General features: G+C 36.5%; 2 protein-coding genes and 1 long non-coding RNA gene across 5 annotated transcripts in view; all 3 read left to right on the forward strand.

The window, feature by feature from the left end:
* The window catches only part of gpc6a (glypican 6a), a 343,841-nt gene that overhangs the window by 89,398 nt on the left and 230,887 nt on the right, over positions 1-23,556 (forward strand).
* LOC141384367 (uncharacterized) lies at positions 1,477-17,858 on the forward strand. The gene is made up of 3 exons (XR_012405384.1): positions 1,477-3,985; positions 4,023-6,205; positions 17,037-17,858. It is a non-coding gene; the product is annotated as an uncharacterized lncRNA (long non-coding RNA).
* On the forward strand, positions 7,938-17,858 carry LOC141384361 (uncharacterized). Of its 2 annotated transcripts, none has more exons than XR_012405380.1 (2): positions 7,938-15,962; positions 16,045-16,227. XR_012405380.1 is itself a non-coding variant. In XM_073949322.1 (2 exons), the coding sequence occupies exon 2, from the start codon at positions 8,967-8,969 to the stop codon at positions 15,222-15,224; it is 6,258 nt and encodes a 2,085-aa protein (XP_073805423.1). In that variant the 5' UTR covers positions 7,938-8,011; positions 8,723-8,966; the 3' UTR covers positions 15,225-17,858. The 2 variants fall into 2 exon arrangements, 1 of the variants encoding a protein (XP_073805423.1); XM_073949322.1 differs by having other exon boundaries at positions 7,938-8,011; positions 8,723-17,858.

Raw genomic sequence — 23,556 nt, forward strand, 5'->3', positions numbered from 1 at the left:
AGCTGTGTGGTTGTATCAGTCAGGATCAGGAACCAGTTGTGTGTGTGGTGCATAACTGGGTCTTATAGTCCATTTACCAGCAGATTTGTAGTCTTATGTGAGTGTGAATGTTTTCCACGATCTCTGGTGGTTAGATCGCTGGTGATCGTGAGAGCCTTGTAAGTGTAAATTGTAAGTGTAAAACTTGTAGGTGTAAATGTTAATCTTGTTGTATTTTTAATACTCAATATACCATCTTACCTACCTATGTGTTGATTAATAGATGATATTCTTTATTTATTATTTGTTTCTTTTTTAATTTTAACAAAATAAATGAAAAATATATATTCAGTTTTTTTTACATTTTTTTGTTTAATTATATGTTTTTATTTAAGTCAAATTTAATAGTTTTTCTTTGCTATTGCTATTACTAGCTATTTCTTTGCTAAATTGACATTAGTATTGTTATTATAAATAACATATGTATTATTTTTTATCCAGTTTTTAAACCAAATTTATAAAAATAATATTTCATCTTCCACTTTGACATATTTTCTATTAGAAGCTTTAATTTTTATTATTTTTATTATAATAAAAATGATTATTTTTATAATAAAAAATATATTTTTATTTATTTATATTTATTTTTTGTTAAACATATTTTATAGTTCTTGTTCAAAACCAACCTAAAAGTCAGGTTTATAAATGCACCAAGCAGATGTTCTTGCTTTGAGACGTCCAAATCCAATTACACCCTCAGTTGTGCAACTCTTTTTTTCCTTCTTTTGACCATTTCAAATAAAATTTCATGCCTGGGATACATGAAAAGGACATTTTTGCATCGTATGATTCCTGTGATTAATATTTTAATTCTGAAATTGCTAGTGAACGTCATTATTGAATGCCTGATTAGATTAGATTATTATTACTGTGTAATAACTTTAATCAGTTGGCATAGTGACAGATAGAGCTGTAATGCACTCAAAACCTGCCGGAACTACTTTAGCTGTGGGTATGCCAAATCTCATGAATAATTAAGCACGGCATCTTCTCATTGGATAACAACAATAAATAATTATGAGCCATTGACTTGTCTATCAGAGAAGGAGAAAATATGTTAAAACAAATTGCTGTAAATTAGTGGTTTTCTGTATTTTGTGATTCATGTTTTTATTTGAAATTGATTTATTAATCTTATGAATTGCATTATGGGACCTTGCTCTTGCTTCCAACACATTTTAACCTTGAAAAGTTCGAAAAAGTGACTTTTATGAAAATTTTTAATAGTTTAAAACTATATTTTCTTGATTGGTGCTGTAAATTACGCTACAAAAACCTTGTATTAGTTATTAATATTAATATTAGTTATTGTTATTTTACTGTCTTATTTCTCTTTATATTACATCATATTATTATTTCAAACTGCTTTAATGTCAATAAAAGTCACTTTGTTAAACTCTAGAAGTTAAATTTTCAGCATCAAAAGTGTACAGAGCAGAGATTAACATCCCATAATGCAATTCACAACCGTAAATAAACCCAAATCACTTGTGAATCACAAAATACGCAAACAGATCAACTGACATTTTTAAAGTGTACAATTAAAACAAATGCATGCCGCGCTTGTTTTCTAGCATGTGGAAGTCAAACACCTTGGTTAACAACTCAGGAAATGTAGTTTAGCATTTCCTGACCCTGTAAAAGCAGCTCTTGAATGCGGTGTGATGTGCCGGTGTGTTTGATTGTGAGTGTTTGTCTCTAGCACCTGACCTGAAAGAGAGCATGTAAGGTTTCTCTTCACAGCTGAAGCTGAAGATGAAGGATTTTTGGAGCTCAGATGTTTCCTGACCGTTAAAGCGGCACTCGGGTCACTGTAAAGGCCAACTTACACCCGGGGCGCTGGATTCCTATTACTCTCTCACACACACACATACCACATAGACACACACACACACACACACACACACACACACACACACACACACATGAATGCACACATGTATGCACTCTCTCTCTCTCACACACACACACACGTATGCATGCATGCACACAACCACATAGACACACACACACATACACACACACACACTTGGTTGTACTGAGTGCTTATTTGAGTTACTGTTGCCTTTCTATCAGCTGGAACCAGTCTGGCCATTCTCCATTCAACGGGACTGCCACTCACTGGATGTTTTCTCATTTTCAGACCATTCTCTGTAAACCCTAGAGATGGTTGTGCGTGAAAATCCCAGTAGACCAGCATTTTCTGAAATACTAAGATCAGCCCGTCTGGCACCAACAACCATGCCACGTTCAAAGTCACTTAAATCCCCTTTCTTCCCCATTCTGATGCTCGCTTTAAGATGCAGCAGAATGTCTTGACCATGTCTACATGCCTAAATGCATTGAGTTGCTGCCATGTAATTGGCTGATTAAAAATTTGCGTTAACGAGCAGTTGGACAGGTGTACCTAATAAAGTGGCCGGTTAGTGTAAACACAGAAAATGTCTTCTGATTTTCTTCTGAGTCACACCAATAGAAAAACACTGTCTGTTGTGTGTGAACAAGTATGTATGGATGTTTCCCAGTACTGGGTTGCAGCTGGAAGGGCATCCGCCGTGTAAAACATATGCTGGATAAGTTGGTGGTTCATTCCGCGGTGGCGACCCCTGATGAATAAAGAGACTAAGCTAAAGGAAAATGAATGAATGAGGTTTTGATGTTGGTGTGCTGTACCCTTGTCTCCAAACATATCGTTGTGTGTTTTCTTTCTATCTGTCCGCAAAATACTTTGCTAGTAGAAGCATCCAAACTTCAAACGAGCTTATACATCCTCTAGAAATCAGTAGATAACAATGCAATTACGTATGCATGCTCTGCTGAAAGCTCTCGTCTTCCTGTGCTTCTGAGGCCGCAGGAGATATTATGGTCATTTCTAAGTAATCTTGGATCATATTGTGTCTGAAGCAGATGATTTACAGAGAAATCAATTTACAGATTGAGACATACAGGAAGAGGCAGAAAATAGCAGAGTGAAAGCGAGAGATGCAGATGCTCTCTGGCAAACACTGTCAAACGCCCGTTATGACTGTAGTGTAGAAGCGCTTGGAGTACACAGGCAACCTTGAGCCTCTTTCTTTAACTAAGCCTAGAAACATTTGATTTCACAGACGACATGTATGAAAAGACATGACATTTTCTGAAGAACATGTAGCTTTTAATGCGAAATGCTCCACTAGGATGTCTAAGTTGGTCTGACGGTTTAGCTTTTAATGTGAATGTGGCAAGTTTTCCAGATTTTTTTGGTTGCTATGCTGTTTTTGTGAGGTTGCTAGGGTGTTCAGGTTGGTTGCTAGGGAACAGTGGTTGCTAAAGTGTTTTTGGTCACTAACATGATGGTATTTGGTTATTATGACACCAGTAGATGGTTAATAAGGTTTTTTTTTGGTGGGTTTTAAAGTATTCAGATTATTCTGAAACAAAAACTATTCCAATTATTTCTCAGTTAAAACAATTAACATAAGCTCATTCTGAAAATGTAGCCCTATATAAATTTCCGGAGATCGCAAATTATGTAACCAGAAGTAAATATGGCAGCATTTCATTTTTTAAATGAATTATACAGGGCGGTATATGACGCCGTTCCTTTTCATGCTACCAGCTGACTGCCTACTTCCATATGGTTGGCTTTCTGGCTGTTACCAGTTTGACCAGTAGCTCACCATGTACGTCGGTGGACTTGAGATGCAGAGAGGAGTTGACCACGACAACGGGGTTTGAGTCTGGTTAGAAATGGTTCCAGAAAGCAGGTAAGACAAAAACAAAAGGCAAAAATTTAAATAAACAAGTAAATAACAGGGTGAGAATGTGGTAAAATGTGGTAAAAAGCAGACAAGGCCTTGTCTTTTTCTGAATTGCTTTCTAAATTTGTTGGTTAGGTTGAGAGAAGTGGGTAGGCGCTGATCAGTCGGCCCTTAGAGAACACAACTGGTTGGGTTTTGGTGGGAGAGTAGATCAGTCGGTCAGTCGGTCAGTCAGTCAGTCAGTTGGTCAGTCAGTCAGTCAGTCAGTCAGTCAGTCGGTCAGTCAGTCAGTCAGGGAATGGCACTCGTGAGAGAAATTTAAGATCTGAAAAAGCGTACACAGCGGCCTCTGGTGGATTCGCGAAAGCTCCAGAAATGTACAGTTGAAGTCAGAATTAATAATTACTAATAATTCTGACTTCAACTGTATATAAAGACACATTTTCAGAATGACCCTGGGTTGAAAACAATAACTTAAATGTGGATAAAAAGTAGACTAAAATTTCTATCTGGAAAGCAATAAAACAAAGTAATAAACAATTAAAAAACGGAACTTAAAAAAAAAAAAGAAGGTAATAAAACTGAAGAAAATGCCGTATTTACTGTGCAACTCTTCACTAGGATGTCTGTGTTGGTCTGACAGTTTAGCTTTTAATGTGAATGTTGCCAATTTTTCCAGATTCTTTAGTTGCTATGCTCTTTTGTGGTTGCTAGGGTGTTCTGGTTGGTTGCTTGGGAACTGTGGTTATCAATGTGTTTTATTGGTCACATTTACATTTACATTTACATTTACATTTAGTCATTTAGCTGACGCTTTTATCCAAAGCGACTTACAAATGAGGACAAGGAAGCAATTTATACAACTATAAGAGCAACAATGAATAAGTGCTATAAGCAAGAGTCAGGTCTGTACAGTCTAAGAAGGAAAGTATTTTTTTTTATATAATATATATTTAAAAATTTTTTTTTATATTTTTTAGTAAAATTTTAGTAAATGTTTTTTTTATTATTTATTTTTTTGAGTACAGTTAGTGGTATCCAGAGAGGCAATTGCAGATTAGGAAGTGAAGTGGAGACATGATGGTATTTGGTTTTCGGTAGATAGCTACTATGATATTCACTCGTTGCTAAGGTGTTTTGGGTAGTCGCTAAGGTGTTTTGAAATGAAAGCCTCTAAGAACTATTTTGTCAATTAAAATTAAACATAACTATGGAACCAACTTCTGCTCTCCATACGCACGCGTGGGGCAAGAAACAGACTTGACTATTTTGACAAATACACACCAAGGTTGCACGCTTACACAGAGCCCAAAATGGAAGTTTGTGATTGGGTCAGCCCAATGTCAATAAGGAAAGAACCTACGGGCTGCAGATTATGGGCCGGTCTGTCCTAAAATGAAACAACTGACTTTCAGAGCGTCACAGATCAAAGCATCGTCAATTAATTAAGCAGAAAAAAATGACCATCAGCTAAGTGTTTTATGGGCTGATCAGATCATAAGAAGATGATTAACCCGACCCAAAAATTACATCAGCCCAGCAGGAAACTGCCCGGTCTGCCTGATGGCCTGTCCGCCACTGGCAGTCGGCCTCGTCAATCTCATATGAAGCAAGAGCTCGTGATGACCTATGATGACAAGTGCAGATGTTGTAGTGCCGTCCCATTTCTTAGGGGTACATTTTAAAGCCTTCCCCTTCACACTATATTTCAATGGGGCAAGGGGAAGGGGTGGTGGTACAAAAATATAATTGGGATTGGGCCTAAAATTAAATGTTAATGTCAATAAAAACTGCAACAGGTTATATAAATCTTATGTCAATCACATTTGCTAGAACCTTAAGTGCAAACATTTATAACTGGACTTCACTAGAACTTTTACATCTCTCTCAAACTCTATCTTGGTTATTAAAAGGTAAAATGTAGGCTGTGATGTAACTACAGTTCCATCTGTCCGCCGCCACGTTTCAGCACATAATGTTTCAGTGTTCATGGGTTTTTTATGTTGTAACTTGTCCAATTACTGCCGTCTGAAGCAGCAGCAGCGGTGCTTCACTGAACATTAAACTCCTTCAGTCCTCACACAACTGCACAACACCCAGACTTCTTTTATGTGTCTGTATTATTGCGTCTCTGATGCTGTCGTGATTTTCTGTACACTGTTTGGTTATTGGTGCATTTCTATTTCTAATAATGTAAGAAAATGCAATACTGTGTACTCAACAGCTGTATTGAGGGAATAAAATTGAATTTAATAAAACTTTACATTTAAAACGGTTGATTGGATGCGTCAAAATAATATATATACGGGGGTTTTGAATTGCACTATGGGACCTCGATCTTTCTTACAACTTTTAACCTTGAAATGTTTGAAATAGTGAGCTTTATGAACATTTTTAATAGCTCGATTGATATATTGTCTGGGTTGGTGTTGTACACTCACCGGCCACTTTATTAGGTACACTTTATTAGTACCTGGTTGGACCACTTTAGCCTTCACAACTGCCTTAAACCTTTATGCCATTTAACAAGGTACTGGGAATATTCATCAGAGATTGTACTCCATATTGACATGATAACATCACACATGATGCAGATCTTTTGGCTGCACATCCATAACGCAAATCTCCTCTTGCACCACATCCCAAAGGTGCTTTATTGGATTGAGATCTTGTGACTGTGGAGGCTATTTGAGTACTGTGAACTCATTGTCATGTTCAGGAAACCAGTCTGACATGCTTTATGACATCCTGCTGGAAGTAGCCATCAGAAGATCGGTACACTCTGGTCATAAAGGGATGGACATGGTCACCAGCAATACTCAGGTAGGCTGTGGCGTTGACACGATGCTCAATTGGTGCTAATGGGCCCAAAGTGTGCCAAGAAAATATCCCGGACACCATTACACCACCACCAGCAGCCTGAATCGTTGATACAAGGCAGGATGGATACATGCTTTCATGTTGTTGACGCCAAATTCTGATTCGACCATTCGAATATGGCAGCAGAAATGGAGACTCATCAGAGCAGGCAACGTCTCTCCAATCTTCTATTGTCCAATTTAGCTGAGCCTGTGTGAATTATAGCCTCAGTTTCCAGTTCGTAGCTGACAGGAGTGGCATCCAGTGTGGTCTTCTGCTGCTGTAGCCCATCCGCCTCAAGGTTGGACGTGTTGTGTGTTCAGAGCAATGACTGTAAAAAATATGGACGACGCGACAGCCCTTTTTCCCATTGAACGCCTTGAGGGCAAAACGCCTGCTTGACGGGCACAAACTGTCGCAAAAGACTGCTGAAATTGGAGCCAGACATGCGCAGAAGGATTGTCTGATGGAGCCAGAGGAGGAGCCGCGAAAATGAGCAGAGTCGAGCTTCCAATCAAACGCTTTATGTAAAATCAACTACGCCCCCGAACTTCTCAGCATGCGTTTGCTGTCATATCAACACAAATGGATGTAATAACGTTAACAAATATGAGGGTTTTATATATTCAATCGCGCCAGCTCCAGGCCGCAGCGCATAACTTACTCGCGGCGTCGCGGGCTGATTCCGGCTCGCATGCGGCAGCGCCTGCTCGCTCGGCCGCCGCATCTGGCTCGATTGACTCGGACTGGAATCGGGCAGTGAGTCCAGGCATCCGGAGTAGGTCCAGCAGAGGTAACATTAGTCAGTCTGAGCTCTAAGAGATAAGTCTCCGGCAGGCGAGAATCTAGCCGGAACTGTGTTTTGCTATCTGGGTGGCTAGGCGTGTATCAGCAAACTAATAAAGCCCGAAAAAAGCCCTGAACTTAGCGAATAAACAGAGTTCCACCAGGATCATGTATGTCAGAAACTATAGTTTACTGCTGAACTCATTTTGTCATGGTAAAATAACACAGAAATCGAATAATAACATTTCAGTCTACTTCAGTCTCCTGCCGAAGCTCAGACGCCGCGCTTTGAGAAACTGTCAATCACAGCTGTCAATCACGATGATGTGATACACCATTGTGTATCCACAGTAGTAATGTTTGTTTTGTCATTAATGTATCTATTTATTTATGTATATACTGTAAAAGTCATTTATTATCACTACTAATGACTGGGTTTAAAACAAACTAACATCAACAGTTGAGAAAGCATGCGCTGTGGGTTACCATGGCGATACTTGTTGTGTTTACTTCAGATGCTACTAAGCTGCTCCTGAGGAAAGACACTGAAGTTTTCTTGTGTGATTTTGTTTCTCCTGATAATTCAGGTATGTTTCATAAAAAAGTTAATATGTTTATTATAATTCATGTAAAAACATGTGAGTACACATTTCCTATGTGTTTTTTTTAAAGTGAATAGCATATTTACAGTTGTTAATTGAAAGGAGTGATTCAGATGAAAGTACCAGTAAAATGACAGTTGGGCTGAGTTTATAACTGACTTCCCAGTAAATGATATGTATTATACTCAGTATGTGATAATTAAACAGAAAGTGACTTATTATTTGTATATATTAGTGGTATATTTGTTAATGTATAAAGTTTATGAGAGTAGAGAGTAACATTGGTAATTGGTGTCAAGTGTAACTGTTACAATTTAAATGATACAAATAACAGACGCATGATTGTTCAGTGAGTTTAGTAGTCTTATGGTAAATGGTTATATACAGAGGTATTTACAAAGAAAGAAAAATGAAATAGATGATTGACAAAGGATTTAAAGTGTAATCTGTGTGCTACTGATAAATATACAGAAGGTATAATATGTATATGTGTTAATGAGAGTACAGAGTGTATAAGTATTTGAAGACTTCATTGTTGTAAAAAAAGAGAACAAAACTGTGTGTTTGATAAAATGAAACATGATTTGTGAAGATATGTTTGCTATACTATGACTGTTAATAAACAGATGCTACTAAGCTGCTCCTGAGGAAAGACACTGAAGTTTTCTTGTGATTTTGTTTCACCTGATAATTCAGGCACTTTAATCTGCCTACGAGTTCCGCGGCCGGGACCCGTAACAGATTCATGGAGGTTCCACCGAGATTAATATCCAGAGTGTAAGGCTAGTGCTGGGATCCAGACTTCACGGTGACGAGACGACGACAAGATTGCGGGCGACTTGAGGCAGCTGCTGACGTCCAAAGAGAGCCAAAAGGGACCAAGCATAGAGGAAGGCGGCGCATCACTAGAGGGTCGTGAGAAAGTCTGAAGCTGGACAAGATGGCGGACGAGAGGAAAAGACTCGTCTGGAAAATAAAGAAGAGCCTACACAAGTTGAATGTGCATGAACAGGGGTATATTGCTGACAGCATTACTTCGGTTGCAGGTTTGATTCCACCTACCATAGCCAAGGATGATGAGGAAAGCTGTTTGAATTTCATCATTTCTTATATGCAGAGTGACAGTTTACTTAAACTGGAAGATGAAGGATTTGCACAATTACTAACATTAAGAGACATGATTAATGAGTTGAGTGAGAGTTGTGTGAACAATACTGCTAGTGATCCATCTGTTTTTATTGAACATGAATTTGATGCACATACACAGGCATCTCCTATACACAGACGCACAGATTCTACTGTAACAATAAAACACTCACAGTTAAATGAATTTCAGAAACTGCTCACTAGTTATGAGGAGTTAGGAAAAAAACTGTCAGAGTACAAGATTACACAGACAGAACAGAAAACGACACCAACTACAAGACAGTTTGCTTATCCTGAATACTTACCACAACAGCAGAGAGAAAGCATAATGTGTCCAAGAGACTTTCCATATCTACCACATAAAGAGTTCAAGATACATGGTGGTCAGATAGGTGATAGTACTTCAGACATCGGCTATAATAACCTATGCAAACAAATTGATGAAGGCATCAAGATGAATTACTCAGAGAGTGAAATTATTCAGGCTGTTCTGCGGATAGTTAAATCGGGACAATTCAAGGAAATGCTCATCAATAAAGATGATCTAACTGTACCAGAGCTAAAAAGTTTCATACAATCACATTTAAGTGAAAAAGGCAGTAGTGAGCTCTTTCAGGAATTAATGAGTACAAGACAACGAGAACATGAAACTCCACAACAGTTTTTATATCGTGTAATTGGCCTAAAACAAAAAGTAATTTTTACATCCAAACAGAGCAAAACACACATTGAATATGAACCACGAACAGTTCAGAATGTGTTCCTGCGTACCATTCATCAGGGCTTTCTTCCCAAGTACAATGACATCAGAAGTGAATTGAAACCTTTGCTCACAGATCACACAGTAACTGATGAAGCACTGCTGAAACAAGTAACAAAAATCTCAAGCGAGGAAAATGAACGCCAACGACGATTAGGTCAAGTCATACAACGAAGACATACTCAAGCTCATAGTGCACAAATTGACTCAGAGTCCAACGAGAGTGAATCAAATTCAAAAATGCAGAAAAAAAGCAAGACAAAGACCATACAAGAACTGAGCGCTCAAGTAGAAGCTTTAAAAAGTACAATCGACAAATTGACACAAGCTAAAGAACCATGTCACTGCTCTGTACAAATGGGAGTTGGCTCACATGTTATACACAGACCAATGTCAGTGAGAAGAGGAGGGCCATATGGGTGCCCAACGTGTATACAGGAGAATAACAGCTCATGCAATCATTGCTTTATCTGTGGAGAAAAGGGGCACAGGGCTATTGGTTGTGGTAAAAGGACAAGGGGTACCAGGAATATGTACCAGTCTGCTGAGCTTAGATCATCAACTGGAGAAAGGTCACCCGAGAGTGAAGCTTGTGAAGCCAATGCAAACAGTGCAGCCTGCTCTAACATGTCTAGAAAGACAAACTCATCACAGAACAGAGTTGCAGAATTAATTGGAAGCAAATGTTTGTTAAAGTGCAACATCAATGGTTATGCTGTATCTGCCCTTCTTGACACAGGCGCTCAAGTCAGTATTATTGATCAAGCCTGGAAAAGAACTTACTTACCCGATCAGCACTTGCGACCTCTGAGCGACATAATGGGGTCCAAACCTCTCCACGTCTTGGCTGTTAATGGAGATGTATTGCCATTTGATGGGTGGGTTGAGGCTACAGTAAACCTTCCTGGTAACAGTGACCCACAGTTAGCAGTTCAAGTTCCTTTCCTGGTGGGTAAAATGGCCCTTGAGCGACCTCTCCTGGGATTTAATGTCATTGAACAGTTGGTCAAAGGACAGACAAATGGTCCAAATGTTCTTACAACAATTGCTACTCTGCTAATGGGAGCCATGGAGATTGGAGATGAACAGGCTGAAGTAATCGTAAATTTTATACAAACACAAAAGCCATCTTGTGACACTGAGACCATAGTCAAAGTTGGATGTCAGGATGTTGTTATTCCTTCGGGTCAACTGGCACATGTAAAATGTCAAATACCTGTGGATTTTGACTTGTTAGAGCCTACCATCTTGTTTGAGTCTAATGTAGACAACCAACAGCTTGAACGACTTGACATTGGAGATGGATTACTGGAAGTCTGTGGGAGACAAAGGCCATTCATTAACATTCCAATAGGAAACCATACCAGTTATGACATTACATTACCACGACGAATGACAATCGGTAGTATACAGCCCATTAAAAAAATTGTGGAAACCGACCAAATAACAGAACCAGTCCATGTAAGAGTTGACAGTGCAGAGATACAAGGAGGAACTGACAGCAAAAATATAACAGTATCAGATCATTGGGACCCATCTGTAGATTTAAGTCACTTAACTGAGAAGCAACAAAGGATAGCAAAGAGAATGTTATACGAAGAGTCTGGGGCTTTTGCACGCAATGACGAAGATGTGGGTTGTGTCCCAAGTTTGCAGATGCCTATCAATCTGATTGACAACATTCCTGTCCAGAGAGCATACTGCTCAGTTCCTAAGCCGCTACATAAAGAAGTTAAAGAGTACATCCAAGATCTCTTGGCCAGAGGTTGGATTGTGAAGTCAAAGTCCCCATACTCTGCACCGGTAGTTTGCGTCAGAAAGAAAGATGGAACACTTAGACTTTGTGTTGATTATAGATTACTTAACAAGAAAACTGTTCCTGACAGGCATCCTCTGCCTCGCATTCAAGACCTCACTGACACGTTGGGAGGGTACAGCTGGTTCTCAATTTTAGATCAAGGAAAAGCTTATCACCAAGGCTTTATTGCAGAGGGATCACGACATCTGACTGCTTTCATTACTCCTTGGGGCCTTTATGAGTGGGTACGCATTCCGTTTGGCTTAACTAATGCACCTGCTGCCTTTCAACGAAGTATGGAAGAGATGCTGGACTCACTGCGTGATGAATGTTGTATCCCATACCTTGATGATATCTTATGCTACGCAAAAACTTTTGAAGAACATGTGGAAGGACTACGGAAGGTGTTGCAAGCTTTACAGAGACATGGAGTTAAGCTAAGACCAACCAAGTGCGAAATGTTCAGAAAAGAAGTAAGATATGTTGGACGACTGGTCAGTACTGAAGGAGTCAAAATAGACCCTAAAGATTTGGACGCTGTACAAGCCTTAAAAGCAAAGAAACCTACCACAGTAGGAGAAGTCAGAAGGATTTTAGGATTTCTCAGCTACTACAGAGCTTATGTTCAGGATTTCTCTCGCATTGCCAAGCCAATATATGATCTTTTGCAAGTAAAACGCGGGACAGAGCCTATTAAAACAAAATCGAAGGCAGATGGAAAAAAGAATGTTCAACTACCATCACGAACACCTATTGAGTGGAAGGAAGAACATCAAAAGATCCTGTGCAAACTAGTTGAAGCTTTGACTACTCCACCTGTCCTTGCATATCCTGATTTTGACCTACCTTTCACACTTCATACAGATGCTTCAGAAAAGGGACTTGGAGCGGTACTTTATCAACGGCAAGTTGGAAAAATGAGAGTCATCGGATATGGATCAAGGACATTGACACAGGCCGAACGAAATTACAGACTCCATTCAGGGAAGCTTGAATTCCTTGCACTTAAGTGGGCAATCTGTGAAAAGTTTCGGGACTACTTATTTTATGCCCCACACTTCACAGTTTATACAGACAACAACCCTCTGACCTACATAATGAGTACTGCCAAACTTAACGCTGTGGGGTATAGATGGGTTGGAGAACTGTCAGATTTCCGGTTTGATATTAAGTACAGACCTGGGAAGGTGAATGTGGATGCAGACATTCTTTCCCGATGCCCACTAAGCATTGACCAGTACATCACAGAGTGCACAGAAGAGTTATCTAGTGAGATAGTCAAAACCACATGGGAGGGCACTAAGGCTGCTGAACAAAAGGATGTTGCTTGGGTCGCTGCTCTTAACCAGGCTCAAGAAGAACAACTTGAGAATGATGCTGGTGAAGTCTTAGGAAAGCTAAGTTATAATGAACTACGGAAGGCACAGAGACTGGACTCAGCTATTGGTGAGATTATTAGAATGAAAGAGTCCAATGCAAGTCTCACTAATGACATGAGGCAAAGAGCCAGTGGACCTGTAAAAAAACTTATGCACGAATGGTCAAGACTACACCTGGATGATGGATTATTGTACAGGAGAACTGAGCAACGACGTCAATTCGTTCTACCAGCTCAATACAAGCAGTTAGTATTCCAGCACTTACATAATGACATGGGTCACGTGGGGGTAGAGAGAGTTGTAAACCTAGCAAGAGACAGATTCTTTTGGCCATTCATGAAGAAAGACATTGAGATATATGTTACACGAAAGTGTCCTTGCATCAAACAGAAAAGGCCAGCAATACCCGAAAGAGCTCCAATGGGTAGTATAAGTACTAGCTCCCCATTTGAATTAGTATCAATAGACTATCTCCATTTAGAACGTAGCAAAGGGGGTTATGAATATATACTAGTCCTGGTGGATCATTTCACAAGATTTGCTCAGGCATATGCAACTAAAAATAAGTCTGGAAGAACAGCAGCAGAAAGAATTTTCAACGACTTCATTCCCCGGTTTGGATTTCCAACTAAACTACATCACGATCAGGGTAGAGAATTTGAAAATGACCTCTTCAAAACCTTGCGACAACTGTCAGGAATGAGCCATTCAAGAACTTCTCCCTATCACCCACAGGGCAATCCGGCTGAGAGGTTTAACAGAACACTACTCCAGATGATGAGAACACTGGCAGAGAAGGAAAAGGAAAAATGGAAGGAACATTTACCACAGATTGTGCATGCGTACAATTGCACACGACATGAAGCGACAGGATACTCACCGTTTTACTTACTCTATGGACGACACCCACGACTACCCATTGATCTTGTGTTTAAAGTGACTAACGAAGAGAAAAGTGATGATCCAAGAGGATATGCTAAACAGTGGGCAAAGCGAATGACAGAAGCTTACAGAATCGCTTTAGAGAACAGTAAGAACTCAAGTGCGAGAGGAAAATTGTACTATGATAAAAAGTCCAGAGGAGTTATCTTACAGCCTGGTGACAGAGTACTCGTGAGAAACCTAAATGAGAGAGGTGGACCTGGAAAATTGAGATCATATTGGGAGCAAACTGTATACGTTGTCAAAGAGCAAATAAATGATGGACCAGTCTACCGAGTGGTTGCAGAGATAGACGGCTCAAAATCAAGAGTTTTGCACAGGAATCTGCTTCATCAAGTTAATGACTTACCAGTAGAAATTCCAGAGGAAGTATCTAAACAGAGAACCAAAAGAAATCGAACAAAACAAAATGATGAGAAAAGATCACCCTTTGAGTCTGATAGTGATGAGAATCAGGATGAGAACTATTATTGGTTGAGGGCACAACAAACACAAGAGAATAACCAAAGACTCATCATTAACCAACCAGCTGATGAACCTACCTGTGATCCTCCACAACGACAATCTGAAAGAGAAAGAAAAACACATTGGAGAACACAACCTATAGAGAACAAGAAACCTTTCTCTCATCCTTTGCGACAACAATCTTGTGAACGACCTGAAAAAGAAAGACTAAGAAAATGGACAGAGATTCGAGAACAACCTATAGAAAATGAAAGGCTTACCTGTAATCTTCCTAATGAAAATGAACTTACCTGTGAAAGACAAATGACATGGACAGAGACATTGACAGGACAGTCTGAAAAAGAAGAGGAACAAGTTGAAGAAGAATGTAGTCAGATATTCAAAGATAATACACCTAAGCAAGACGCTTTTAAAATACCTACCTTGAGTTCAGAGGAAACTGACCAAACAAGCCAAGTCCGAAGATCCACACGTGACAGAAGACCCACATCTAGACTAACTTATGAAATGCTAGGTCAGCCAGAAATTCAGTCATACCCAACAGTAAACACTTTAGAGACTTATGAGATGAATCAGACACCACATTGGGGGTTACCATCCTACCAGACTACACCTTACCTTATACCTAGCATTAGTACAGCATTTTCCTTTCTTACGCCACAAGTCACATTTCCATTTTGGGTAGCTCCTATGACAATAGGGTACTAAAAGATTAAGGATAAAAGGTGTTATGATGAGAGATTATACTGGCAGGAGCCATCTTTTCTTTTTTGGGGAGTGTCTGATACACCATTGTGTATCCACAGTAGTAATGTTTGTTTTGTCATTAATGTATCTATTTATTTATGTATATACTGTAAAAGTCATTTATTATCACTACTAATGACTGGGTTTAAAACAAACTAACATCAACAGTTGAGAAAGCATGCGCTGTGGGTTACCATGGCGATACTTGTTGTGTTTACTTCAGATGCTACTAAGCTGCTCCTGAGGAAAGACACTGAAGTTTTCTTGTGTGATTTTGTTTCTCCTGATAATTCAGGTATGTTTCATAAAAAAGTTAATATGTTTATTATAATTCATGTAAAAACATGTGAGTACACATTTCCTATGTGTTTTTTTTAAAGTGAATAGCATATTTACAGTTGTTAATTGAAAGGAGTGATTCAGATGAAAGTACCAGTAAAATGACAGTTGGGCTGAGTTTATAACTGACTTCCCAGTAAATGATATGTATTATACTCAGTATGTGATAATTAAACAGAAAGTGACTTATTATTTGTATATATTAGTGGTATATTTGTTAATGTATAAAGTTTATGAGAGTAGAGAGTAACATTGGTAATTGGTGTCAAGTGTAACTGTTACAATTTAAATGATACAAATAACAGACGCATGATTGTTCAGTGAGTTTAGTAGTCTTATGGTAAATGGTTATATACAGAGGTATTTACAAAGAAAGAAAAATGAAATAGATGATTGACAAAGGATTTAAAGTGTAATCTGTGTGCTACTGATAAATATACAGAAGGTATAATATGTATATGTGTTAATGAGAGTACAGAGTGTATAAGTATTTGAAGACTTCATTGTTGTAAAAAAAGAGAACAAAACTGTGTGTTTGATAAAATGAAACATGATTTGTGAAGATATGTTTGCTATACTATGACTGTTAATAAACAGATGCTACTAAGCTGCTCCTGAGGAAAGACACTGAAGTTTTCTTGTGATTTTGTTTCACCTGATAATTCAGGCACTTTAATCTGCCTACGAGTTCCGCGGCCGGGACCCGTAACAATGACACGCCCAGCATTAAATTACTGCTAAAAACAAACTGTTTACAAAAATGAAGATCTGCACCTATTTCAGCACAATAACCAGTGCCTTAATCGACCAGAACTATCTTTCGGGACATTTTATTGCAAGTGTAATATTTTTTTTTATTTGGGCTCAAGTCTCCTTCATTAACACGGAGGAGGCGGGCTTTTTGACTTGTACTGCAGCCAGCCCCCAGGGGGTGATCTAACGGCCGAAACCTTCACTCAAACGTAGGCTTGCGGCACACTTGGTTCAGAGATGCTCTTCTGCAGACCTTGGTTGTAGCGAGTGCTTATTTGAGTTACTGTTGCCTTTCTATCAGCTGGAACCAGTCTGGCCAATCTCCTCTGACCTCTGGCATCAACAAGGCATTTGCGCCCACAGAACTGTCGCTCACTGGATATTTTCTCTCTTTCGGACCTTTTTCTGTAGTTCCTAGAGATGATTGTGTGTGAAAATCCCAGTAGATCAGCAGTTTCTGAAATATTCAGACCAGCCTGTCTGGCACCAACAACCATGCCATGTTCAAAGTGACTTAAATCACCTTACCTTCCCATTCTGATGCTCGGTTTGAACTGCTGTAGCTTGTCTTGACCATGTCTGCATGCCTAAAGTCATTGAGTTGCTGCCATGTGAATGGCTGATTGAAAATTTGCGCTAACAAGCATACGGACATGTGTACCTAATAAAGTGGCCGGTGAGTGTATATTACACTGCAAACACCTTGTAATAAACTGCCAGCACATTTTCTGATATTTTGCATGCTTATTTCTCTATATATTGGGTCTTATGCATTATATTATTTACCAAAATGTCAGTAAAAGTCACTTAGTTAATCTGTAGAGTTGAATTTTCAACATGAAACGTGGACAGAGCAGGGATCAACATCCCATAATGCCCTTCACAATCTTAAATAAGCCAAAAACACTTTTTTAACAGTTGAAATTACAGTTATGTTTTACAATCATGTAAAAATATATGGCAAGATGCACATCTTTGGTCTTTGGCATTTAAATAATTCATGCATATCCGTCAGCGTGGCACTTTAAGGCACCGACTCATGATTGAATGTCAATGCATCGATCCATCAGAAGGTAATATAAAAAAAGCACATGTTTGACAGAGCATCGCGACTCGGTGACAGCAAGATTTCCTCTTCGGTCCTGCAATGCGAAACCACACGTGTAGTTCCTGGAAGCCAGCATGAATAAGTAAGCATTGTTGTGATGGGCCGGTGTCAGCTGAAGTGACTGTCAGATTCTCAGAGCGACCAGCGATCATCAGGGGACAAAAGCATTTCCAGTATGGGTAATTTCAGCACGCCGCCACAGATGACCAGACCCAGACAGAACCTGCCTCAAAATATCTTCTTTTGTGTTTAACAGATGAAGGAAACACATAAAGGTTTTAAACAAGATATTTTGAAGACCTGTAACCATTGACTTCCATAATAGGGAAAACAAGTACTATGGAAGTCAACGGTTACCGGTTTCCAACATTTTTCAAAATATCTTCTCTTGTGTTTAATAGAAAAAAAAAAGAAACTCATAAAGGTTTTAAGCAAGACATTTTGAAGAAAGCTAAAACATGTAACCATTGACTTCCATAGTAGGGAAAGCAAATACCATGGAAGTCAATGGTTACATGTTTCCAACATTTTTCAAAATATATTCTTTTTTGTTTAACAAAAGAAAGAAACTCATAAAGTTTTTAAACAAGACATTTTAAAGAAAGCTCAAAACCTGTAACCATTGACTTCCATAGTAAGAAAAACAAATACCATGGAAGTCAATGGTTACCTGTTTTTAACATTTTTAAAAAATATTGTCTTTTGTGTTTAATAGAAGAAACTCATAAAGGATGATATTTTAAAGAAAACTGAAAACCTGTAAATATTGACTTCCATAATAGAAGAAAACAAACACTATGAAAGTCAATGGTTACCGTTTTCCAACATTTTTCTAAATATCTTCTTTTGTGTTTAACAGAAGAAAGAAACTCATAAAGGTTTTAAACAAGGTATTTTAAAGAAAGCTGAAAACCTGTAACCATTGACTTCCATGGTAGGAAAAAACAAACACTATTGAAGTCAGTGGTTACCGGTTTTCAGCTTAATTCAAAAAATCTTTCTTTTTCTTTAGCAGAATAAAAACAAAAGATGTTTGTAATAAATGAAGGGAGAATAAACGATGACAGAATTTTCAAGTTCATTTTTATGTGAACTGTCCCTTTAAGGTGAACGGTGGAAAGGTGGCTGGACGTCCCCGTGGACTCTCCTCAAAGACTATATATGAGATCCCCGGCAATTTTATTTCATCTCTTTTCATTTATTTATTTCCTGGCGTCGGCGTGTCAAGGATGCCGAGATAGCCTCGCTCCCATAATTCACTTTGTTCCCAGTGCCTTTTCTGTTGGATATTGAGTTTGCTCAGACCAAATCCTCCCCGCTCACTTACTCGGGATGAAAAAGTGCTGGATGTGATGGGTTTTCTTTTTTTTTCTGTTGCTTTTATTTCAGTATGTTTTGTTTTTTGTGTTTAGGAGTGGGTCCTGCTAAACCTGCATGCAGTAGTTTTGTGGCAATATCCATATTTTATTCAGCAGTGAGCATTGTGTGGTTATTAGCTTATAAGATGTTATTGTCAGTCATTGTAGAATATTCTGGGTTACTATTAGGGCCAGACCGAATCTGCAGAATTTTTTTTTGTTGCTATTTCTGTGGAGAATTTTGTAAAATAAAATCTGCGTATTTATGTGGATTTTTTTAGGAGTATCATAGCTAAAAACTTAATATACGAAATTTAAAAATAATAAATTTTTTACTTAATGTTTACAGTGCAAATCCAATTAGATCCACTCATTTGGTAAACAGAGCAAGCCTCTCATTTAATGTACCTACTAAAAGACTGAACCTATTACTTTACAAACTGTACTGTAAACAAATCATATTACCATTTTAATATTACTATTAATATATCACATTACTGTTACTGAAGTGAATTAAAATACTGAATAAATATAAATTGTACACACATTTACACAAGTATTATATAGACTTAATGAGCTAAAAGTTTGCGGAAATCTGTGAAAATCCGCAGGTTTCGTGTGGGCCTAATTATTATATATTTCCTCATTTAATAAATCAAAGCATGTACATTGTTAAAAAGTGATGTTGTTTGCGCATTTCTATGTTGCTTGTCAATAAAAAAAATCAAATGATGGCTGTAGGATAATAAAGTTTATAAAAAATAAAATTTGATAACAACAACAACAACAACAATAATAATACATTATTTTTCTTTTATTTTAACATAATAATAATAATAATAACAATAAATACAATAACAATTATTATTTTATTTGAATAATAATAATAATAATAATAATAATAATAATAATAATAATAATAATAATAATGATGATGATGATAATAAAATCATTAAATTAAATTAAATACTACTACTATTAATAACAACAACAATAATAATAATAATAATACATAAATACATACACAACCTATCAAAAATAATGTAGAATTATTAGCATGTACATTGTTTAAAAGTGATGTTGTATGTGGTTGCTCGTAAAAAAAAAAAAAAAAAAAAATCTAATGGTGATTGTACGATAATAAAATAAATTTAAACATTAACTAATAATGATATTAATAATAATAACATTAAATATTATTACTATTAATATTAATAATAATAATAATAATAATAATATAATAATAATAATAATAATAATAATAATAATAATAATAATAATAATAAAAATATTATTTAATACTATTAATAATAATAATAATAATAATAATAATAATAATAATAATAATAATAATAATAATATTTAATACTATTAATAATAATAATAATAATAATAATAATAATAATAATAATAATAATAATAATAATATAATAATAATAATAATAATAATAATAATAATAATAATAATAATATTATTTAATACTATTAATAATAATAATAATAATAATAATAATAATAATAATAATAATAATAAAAATATTATTTAATAATAATAATAATAATAATAATAATAATAATAATAATAATACACATGTAAAAAATGTATATTTAATACATACAATACATTTTTAATTTATTTTTTTAAATCACAAAGCAAGCATTTATCTAATAAGAAATGCAGTAAAACTGTACATTTAAGTATTCTAAATTAAATATTTTGAATATTTTGGAATGTGTATATATACACACACACAGTCTAAGTAACAAAAAAAAAAAAAAAAAAAACCTAAAAGTATACCATAATCTTTTGTCAATATGTTTTGCATGATAAAAAAACTACAATCCAGATGCCTGAATAGCTGAACAGAAATCATGCTTGTTTAAAAGTATGCAAATTATGCTTCTCGTTTATTTTTTTTTTTGCCATGTTTAAGCCATTATACCTGATAATTCCTTTATTGAATCGGGCAAATGAATTATCCTTTAAGTACTTGCCATATTATTAATGAATCCCCTTCCAACTTATTTAGCTCACATTATATTAAATGCATTTCTCCCTGAGTAAATCAAGAGCGTGATCACATTAGCATTAACGAGTGTGTTGTTTATTTGTTTATTTATATATTTTGGACGGACACCAATATTAATATTCATATTCTTAATTTTATATTAATAGAATGTGCAGCATGAGCCGCATGCAGATCAATTGCTTATGTTCATATTGAATTCTGATGTTGGTTTTATTGCAGTTCTAATAAATGAGAGTAATTAAATAAGCATTTAATGCATTTACATAACTAATGCAGTTGTTTGACTTATATTTCATAATTATCAAGCTTGTATGCTAATTAACTTGAGCCACATAAAGAGCCTAAACCAGGAATAAAATCAGGATTTTTTCAGAAATTATCTGCTTTTAATGTGTTTCTCTAAGAAAGTTTCTCCAATGTTGTAGATTTGAGCATCTGTAAACTTTAAATTATATTAACGTGTTATAGTTTTAGATTTGCACATTGACATTGTGCACTGTAAGCATACCAACTGCTTGTTATGCAAATGTTTAATCAGTCAATCACATGGCAGCAACTCAATGCATTTAGGCATGTAGACATGGTCAAGACGATCTGCTGCGGTTCAAACCCAGCATCAGAATGGGGAAGAAAGGGGATTTAAGTGACTTTGATTGTGGCATGGTTGTTGGTGCCAGACAGGCTGGTCTGAGTATTTCAGAAACTGCTGATCTACTGGGATTTTCACGCACAATCATCTCTAGGGTTTACAGAGAATGCTCTGAAGAAGTGAAAATATCCAGTGAGCAGCAGTTCTGTTGGTGCAAATGCCTTGTTGATGTCAGAGGAGAATGGCCAGACTGGTTCCAGCTGATAGAAAGGCAACAGTAACTCAAATAAGCCCTCGTTACAACCAAGGTCTGCAGAAGAGCATCTCTGAACACACAACACGGCCAACCTTGAGGCGGATGGACTACAGCAGCAGAAGACCACACCGGGTGCCGCTCCTGTTTGAACCTTGTTGAATTTTTCCCACGAAGGATTAATGCAGTTTTGAAGGCAAAAGGGGACCCAACCTGGTTTTAATAAGGGGGTTGCCACATAAAAGGGCATATTATATTATTTATATGGAATAGATTACAAAAAAATTAGCTAATATCTTTTTCCAAAGTATAATTCTGTAGAAAATTGAGTTTAATGACTGTGATAACATAAACATTTTAATTGATGCTATGTCTAAAATGTCTAAACTACATATATGATTTTCAAAATCATGAATAAAATATTTAATTTAAATTGAGCCACATAAAATGCATAACGCATATTAAATGTATAAAAAAAATACCTTATCCTGCCCCATTTAAAAAAAAAAAAATCATCAAATTGATTTGATTTAATTTGATTTATTTATTCTCGAACAGAAATATCATACATAAAATATCATTAAAAAAAATACATTTCAACATGGTCGAAAATGGAGTGGGATGAAGCACAAGCTTATTATTTTCCCAACCCATTACCGCATAATTAATAATTCAACTTAATAATAGTAATTTATTAATTTAGTCATTTTAACTTACATCAATCAAATTGATTAAACATATTAAGTTAAACTTTTAATAAATAAATAAAAAACCTAGTAGAAAACCTGAAAAACTTTTTGAAATACATTAAAGTAACATAAAAACATTTGTTGTTATGACTTTTTGTCATATACAGTTGAGATCAGAATCATTATTAATAATTATCATTACAAATAATATTTAATGAATTAAACATTTTTTCAACATATTTTTAAACGTAATAATTTTAATAAAATAATAATTATGTTTAAAAATAATAAACGATAATAATTTCTAACTGATTTCTTTAATATTTGCCATGAAGACCGTACAATAATATTGATATAATATTTGACTAGATATTTTTCAAGGTGGTTTGTTCTATAGACAATCTAAAATTATTATTGCTTACAGGGGCTTATAATAATGACCTTAAAATTGTGTAAAAATAAAAATAAAGAATAAAACATGTTATAGGAAATACTGTGTGTCACGGTCACCAGTGATCCAACCTGTGCAGATCGTTAGTAAACACGAATCACATAAAACTACAAATCCGGCATTTTATGGACTACAATTCCAGTCATGCATCACACACTCACACCGGTTCCTGATCCTGAGTGATTGCAAACACACAGCTGAAGCTGCTCATGGACTAATTTTAGAACTATATACACAGCACATTCTGCATTCGAAAGCACGTACTTCCATACTATACAGTACGCTAAAATCAGTATGCGAGCTGAGTAGTATGTCCGAATTTATAGAGTTCGAAAATCAGTATGCGAGAAGTACCGGGATGACATTCTGAAGTGCGCATCCCATGCACGCTGCGCTTTCCCATGATGATGCGCCACGAGAGAACTCATGAATGGGAGTAAAGCGACGCAACTGACGCAGGTAGGTCACATGACCATGACAAAATGGCGGATGAAGTACGTCCGAATTCCATTCATACTTCTTACATTCATACTGTATAATATGTACTTTTCTAATGGCCAAGTAGTATGTTTAAATTCAAATGCACTACCTGCTAAGTAGTAGGCGGTTTCTGACGCAGCCAAAGACATTTCTGAGTCTTTTGTATCTGTATCTATGAACATTTCAACGTGGTGTGACTGTGTGTGATGCATGACTTGAATTGTAGTCCATAAAATGGCGTAT

This window comes from Danio rerio, chromosome 1, assembly GCF_049306965.1.
Source record: "Danio rerio strain Tuebingen ecotype United States chromosome 1, GRCz12tu, whole genome shotgun sequence".
Lineage (NCBI taxonomy): Eukaryota > Metazoa > Chordata > Actinopteri > Cypriniformes > Danionidae > Danio > Danio rerio.